The sequence below is a fragment of the Athene noctua genome, chromosome 11, assembly GCF_965140245.1.
Source record: "Athene noctua chromosome 11, bAthNoc1.hap1.1, whole genome shotgun sequence".
NCBI classification, from domain to species: domain Eukaryota; kingdom Metazoa; phylum Chordata; class Aves; order Strigiformes; family Strigidae; genus Athene; species Athene noctua.
In genome coordinates, this window is record NC_134047.1 from 2,287,827 (window position 1) to 2,293,957 (window position 6,131).

Below are 6,131 nucleotides of genomic sequence, written 5' to 3' on the forward strand. Positions count from 1 at the left end.
GCGCGCCCGCACAAACCGCCCGGAGACTGCCGACGTTCCCGATATAAAATTTATTGATCTCTCTTCGTTTGGAAGAAGGAAGCAAACGAGGAGTAGGGACAGGGCGAGGGAAGGAGTATTTCGATGACTTTTTTTTTCTTTTTTTTTTTTTTTTTGGAAGAAATCCGGTAAACAAAACTAAAACGTTTCTTCATCCGATACGTCAAAACATGGTTCACAGTAAAATTCACAAACCAATTTACATAAGTTTACAGCTTAAGAAAAACCAAGACACACAACTTACTATAAATAAAAGAAATGCGTTTGCGACCCGCACAGCTCTCTCCCACCTCCCCCTTTTTTTTTAAGGAACAAAACCCTAAAGATAAAAAGTCGTGAAAGCTACAGATTGTGGATAGAAACCAAGCGAGGCTCGGGAAGAACAAAACACTTAAGAAACCACAACGATAATGTGAACAACGGAGTTTAAAAACAAAAGCCCGCCGGTTGGTTGAGGGTTTTTATGTCATTGCAACGCTATAAATCAAACTGGAAGATGTGAGATCTTTTAAAAACTTTTAAGCGAATAAAACAGTGCCCAACCTAGCAAAAACCAGGAGAGAAGTTGCCGTGGTTTGAAAACTTCACAGAGGCTTCTAGGAGGCAGGAGTTGTGCTCTATTAAAATAACAACTTGTTCAAATATAATTTTTTTTGTACAAAAAAAAAAAGACACAGCTAACGGATTTCCTTTTTAAAATTTCTCCAAAGTTAGTATTAAGTCTGCTAAGCCGAGCAACACTGCCGTACGTCCCGGTGTAGTCAGGGAGCGGTGGTAGGGTTAGAGATTAAGCCGGGGAGCCGTCCGGAGCAGCCAAGTTTATATGTGAGTTAGTGGTACGGTACCATTGACGCCAGTCCCGGCACTCTGGTAGTGCTGGTGGACGCTGTGTAACCTGCTGCCCTGCAGGGAGGAAGGGTCTGTGGCATCCCCCCCCGGGGGCAGGTACATGCTGATCATATCCCGCAGGTCTCCCAGGCAGGCCCTCTGCGAGTGGGAGGTGATGGCAGGAGGCGGCGAGCTGGGCTCGGATTTCACCACCGAGCCCATGGAGCCCAGGCTCATGGCCGTGGAGGGCTGCTGGCCGTAGGCGGCGGGGGACATGCTGTAGGTGGAGGCGGCGTTCATGTAGGTCTGGGCCGTGGACATCATGGGGCTGTACTGCAGCCCCGACATGTCGTAGCGGTGCATCTGCTGGAGCTGGGGGCTGTTCATGCCCGGGTGCTGGCTGTAGCCCAGCTGGTCTTGCATCAGTGAGTAAGCCCCGTTGGTCCAGCCGTTCATATGAGCATAAGTGTCAATCCTCTGTCCCACCCCGACGGGGCTGCTCACCGCGTTGCCCCCCCCCGGGGCCAGCAGATTACCGGGCAGCGAGTATTTGTCCTTCTTCAACAAGGTCTTGGTCTTCCTCCGGGGCCGGTATTTGTAATCCGGATACTCCTTCATGTGCACGGCTCGCAGCCGCTTGGCCTCATCGATGAAGGGCCGCTTCTCGGCATCGCTCAGCAGCTTCCAGTCGGCCCCGAGGCGCTTGCTGATCTCCGAGTTGTGCATCTTGGGGTTCTCCTGGGCCATCTTCCGCCGCTGGCCCCGCGACCACACCATGAAGGCGTTCATGGGGCGCTTCACCCGGTCCTGGTCCGAGCCGGCTCCCGCCCCGTTGCTGGCCCCGCCGCCTCCGCCGCCTTTGCCGTTGCTCCCCGGAGCGGGGTTACCCCCGGCGCTGCCCGGCGTGGGCTGCGGCGTCTTGATCTCAGTCTCCAGCATGCTGTACATGGCCGGAGCCGGCAAGAGGTGCGCCAGGGTGGCGGGCAGGCGGGCACCAGCTCGGGGAGAGGAAGTTAAAAAAAAAAAAAAAAAAAAAAAAAAAAGAGGAAAGAACCTGCCTGTGCGGCTGCTGCAGAAGGAAGTTTTTCTGCTTGACGGGCGGAGGCGCCGCTTCCCGAGGTGCTGCTACTGCTGCTGCTACGGCAGCCGCGCCTGCGGAGCGGTGCGGAGCGCTTCCCGCGGGCAGCGCCGAGCGATGCGCGCACCAATCCCGGCGGCGTTTGATTGACGGGCTATAAATGAGAGGGCGGCAGCCAATCAGCGAGCGGTTCCCGACAGCCCCGACGCCGGTAACTGACCGATGAGGGGGGTGGGGGGGAGTCAAAAAGTTGGTGTTTTGGGGTTGCTGGTCCCAGACACCCCCCCCCCCCCCCAACATCCCCTGGTCCCGCACTCGCCCCCGGCTCTGGGCTGGCGGGCCGGGGCCGCGCGGTGCGGAGAGGCCGGCAGGGCTCCCGCAGCCGCGGAGGAAGGAGCGGGGCCGGGGCTGCGCTCCGCGGGCGCGGGGAGGAGGAGCGGGGCGGAGCGCTGCGCTGAAGCGGGAGCTGTGCGTTTGGAGCTTTGGGGGCGCCGGGCGGGTTCACAACCCTGTGCTCAAGCGCGGAGAAGCTGCCGGGAGACGGAGCGAACCCGCGCTGCGCGGACACCCCCACCCGCCGCCCCGGAGCGGCCGAAGGGAGGAGAACGGGTTAAACGCTTCCACTTGAGAGCCCTGTCCCAGGGGGAGAACCCGCACTGCCCCGCCGGGACCAGGCACGGCCGCTGGGCGCTCGCTCCGCGCGGGCGGGAGAAACGCCGTTCCGCTGGCGCGGCCCCGGGGGGAGGCAGCGGGGAGCGGGGCCGGGCTGGCTGCCGGCGGGGCGCTCCCGGCCACCCCCCAAGACCCATCCCATTGCCACTTGAGTTTTTCCACTCGGCTGCCCCAAAGAGAGCGGGGGGGAGGGGACGGCGCTTGCAAAACCCCCAAGTTTCATGGCAACAGCAAAGTTCCCTCCGTGTGAAAGAAAACTTCGGCGGAGGGGGGGAGCGGAGCAGGGCTGACTGGAGCTGTCAATCACGGGCTTCCCTTTCCGCCGCTCCCCTCCCCTTCCCCTTCCATCTTTCCTTCCTTCCTTCCTTCCCCAGAGGCGCGGACACCCGCACCTGCGCCGCCAGGGCTGGCGGCTCCTCCAGAGGGTACAGAGCTGCCCGGCCGGGCTCGCCCTGCCCTGCGGGCCGGGGGGCGACGGGGCGAGCTGCCCGGTCCCTGCTCGTCCTCCCCCTGCGCCCCGCTCCGGCGGGGAGAGCCGGACAGTTGTCCCGGCCGGGGCGCGGTTGGCGGGGGGGCGGGTGTGGAGGGGGAGACAAACCGAGCCTGGAGTCTGCTCGGAGCCGCGCTGGGAGAGCCCCGGTACCGGAGGAGGTGGGCAGCATCGGTGTAACTCTGAGCAAACCGCCCCCGGGGGCGTGCGGGGCGCAGGGGAGGGTTGGGGCGGGCTTGAGGTAGGGACGTGTCTGGGCATCGCGTCCCGTACCGGGGGACCCGGTGAGGAGGCGCGGGGGGGGCTTGGCAGCCGCCCTAAAGAGAAAACCGTCGGCATCCCGACGGTCACGGGCACCGGCCGCCTCCGGGCAGGGCTCCAGGCTGGGCCCGGACCCGCAGCACACGCCGGTGCCGCCCGCCCCGAGCCCGCTGCGCTGCCGACGGCGGGGAGGGGGCCGCGGGACGGGCCCGCTCCGCCCGGTAGCGCGCAGCCCCGCGCAGCGCATCCCGCGGTCGGGGGAGCCAAAGGAGCCGGGTCCAGACGGAACTCTGGAACCAGCCCGGTGTCGTGGTGGGATTTACGGGTGGATCGGAGCACTCCGGTGATTTAGCAGTTTAAGCGGTCCCCCGTTTTGTACGTGGTTTATTGGTTGGGGTTTTTTTGTTTGTTTGTTGTTGTTGGTTTTTTTTTTTTTTTTTTTTTTTTTACAAAATCATCTGTTGAACAAAGTCGAAGGGGAAAGAAATCCCACTCGCGACGAGCTCTGGTGCAGTCAGCATTTTGCCTTTGTTGTTTGGATTGCTGCTGGTGTGTTCTTGGGTGAAGTAAAAAAATTCCGCCGCCCGAGAGGGCAGGGTGACGGCGAAAAGTGTTATTTCAGGCGGTATGGCACTAGAAAGCACACTTCGAGCGTAGTTCGCTTGTAACTTTTACAACGTAGTGGAAAAGCTTCCGACAGCTGTGATTAACCTCCAAACCCCTACAAATATTTTGGTCGCTCCAGTCGAGGTTTAAGACGTACCAGGCTGGGCTGGAAAGCGGACTGATATATATCCTGACAGTTCTTTGAAATTTTTTTATATAAATGTTTGTTGAAGGGACTGTATACGCTTGCATGCAACGAAAAATGAGGCGGTATAAGGGATTAGAGGGCATCCCGAGAGCCCTGCGAACGCTGTTTCCCTCGATGTTTAAATAAATATTACAACGTTTAAGTTTCAGAGTCTTACTTTGCCTTTCAATTGGCCTTTTCGTTACCTGAGATTCCAATTATATATTTTGTCCCCCAAAGGCCACGCAAATTAACACTTTAAGTTCCGTATTATTTCAAAGCAACATTTCTCTTGAAAAATCGCCAGTCACCATCAGTAGATGAACTGAACCCGACTGAATAAAGAAATAAGTATAGATTCGTGTATTTTCACACTTCACAGATCCCTGTAATGCTCCCACTGCACCGGGGTTTCTATGCCGCGCATGTTCCGATGAATACTTAAAAAGTTTGGCTGGTTTCTATTTCCATAAGAAGGGGTGAGTAGGGACACGCTGCTGGAACCCCTCTGCCTCGGCATTAGTGATGGGTACGCACAGAAAACTCACTGGGATTTCTTGAGCAATTTCAGCACCCGCGAGGAGACCCAGGAGCCGGCTCCTCTCCCCGCTCCGCCCGAGTCCCGGGCTCGCCGCGGGGCTTCACCTCGGACCGCATTTTCCCTCCTGCCCGGGCCGGAGCTCCGCGCTCCCCTCCGCGCTCCCCTCCGCGCTCCCCTCCGCGCTCCCCTCCGCGCTCCCCTCCGCGCTCCCCTCCGCGCTCCCCTCCGCGCTCCCCTCCGCGCTCCCCGGGGCTGCGCTCGGGCAGGGCCCGCCGGTGCGGGGCGGAGGGGTGTGAAGCAAAGCCCGGAGCAGGGAAGCGGCGCTCGGAGCCGCCTCCCGCGCTGGCACCTCACCTCTCCCGCAAAATGCAGGCGGGGCCGGAGAGAGGAGTAGCAGCTCCCTCTCCCTTCCCTGGTCTGAAAACTGCAGCTCGGCGGGGTGGGGGAGAGGAGGAAGCCAGGCAAACCCCGCTACATCAGCTGGGGCTTCCTAAAGTTACCTGCAGAGCGCTTTAAACGGCCCGATTCCCCCCCATCCCCATCTCCATCCCCTTGGCAGCCGCAAGCGAATTGAAGCCTCCGCCTGCTCCTCGGCCCTGCCCGGCCCGTGTCCCGAGAGGGGACGGAGCCTGCGGAGCTGCTGTGGAGCCGGGAAGGGGCAGAAGGCAGGAGAGGACCCAGCCACCGCAGTAACCGGGGCGGGGAAGCCTCATGCCTGGAGCCATTTTCTTATATTCACTCTCCGGTCCCGGTCGGGATTGGGGGAAGAAGCCGTCCGGGGCTGGAGAGCCCCGTGTGTCTGGTGGAACACTCGGAGTGGTGTAAATATAGCTGTCAAAGGCAGAGAAGCCCACTTTTTTTCTTTTTTTTTCTCTCTTTTTGGTGACAAAGGAGCGTGAGGCGAAATCAGGAGTTCACAGCACACAATCCAACTTGAACGCGAGAGAAACCCCACTGTTGAAAAGGCACATTTGAAAGGGACCGTCTGCTTCTTACGCAATCAGCGCTTAATAAGCAACAGCCATTAATATATGTTAATTGCAGCTCCAAGCAGAGCTTGGGGGAATCTTGGAACCGTGTCAGGGAGGATCGCTGGCTTTTAAAGAATAACGCTATGTACCAAACCGGCCCTGTTTAATCCTATTATTAAAACATTCCCTCTGGTCCCCAGCCTAACTCCTGACCGAGATCAGTGAGAGTTTGTCCTCGAAACTTGCCCAGACAAGGGAGCTGAGCTTGGACCGTGCTGACCTTAGCTAGGATGATCCTCCGAAAACGCCCAGACTCTTAGCGATGCTCAAGATAAAAGTTCACGTGCTTTTCTGTTTGATTCCTGGTTTAGGCTCGAATCCATGTCCTCCCCCAGAAGTTTCCAGCGTGGTAACGTGGCTGCTAAAGGGATGGTTTCAAGCTGGTTCTGCAGCCCAAG

At 58.8% G+C, this 6,131-nt stretch overlaps 1 protein-coding gene across 2 annotated transcripts; it reads right to left on the reverse strand.

Moving 5' to 3' along the window:
* Positions 1–858: 858 nt before the first annotated feature.
* Positions 859–1,966, reverse strand: LOC141964661 (transcription factor SOX-3-like). Of its 2 annotated transcripts, XM_074915325.1 has the most exons (2): positions 1,764–1,966; positions 859–1,724 (listed from the first exon to the last, which is right to left on the reverse strand). In XM_074915325.1, exons 1-2 carry the CDS (start codon positions 1,813–1,815, stop codon positions 859–861), a joined length of 918 nt encoding a protein of 305 aa, XP_074771426.1. In that variant the 5' UTR covers positions 1,816–1,966. The 2 variants fall into 2 exon arrangements, with proteins under 2 accessions (XP_074771426.1, XP_074771425.1); XM_074915324.1 differs by having other exon boundaries at positions 859–1,966.
* Positions 1,967–6,131: the final 4,165 nt, after the last annotated feature.

Coding starts and splice junctions, on each gene's coding strand:
- LOC141964661 (XM_074915324.1), bottom strand. CDS start 1,815: ATGTACAGCATGCTGGAGACTGAGATCAAGACGCCGCAGCCCACGCCG.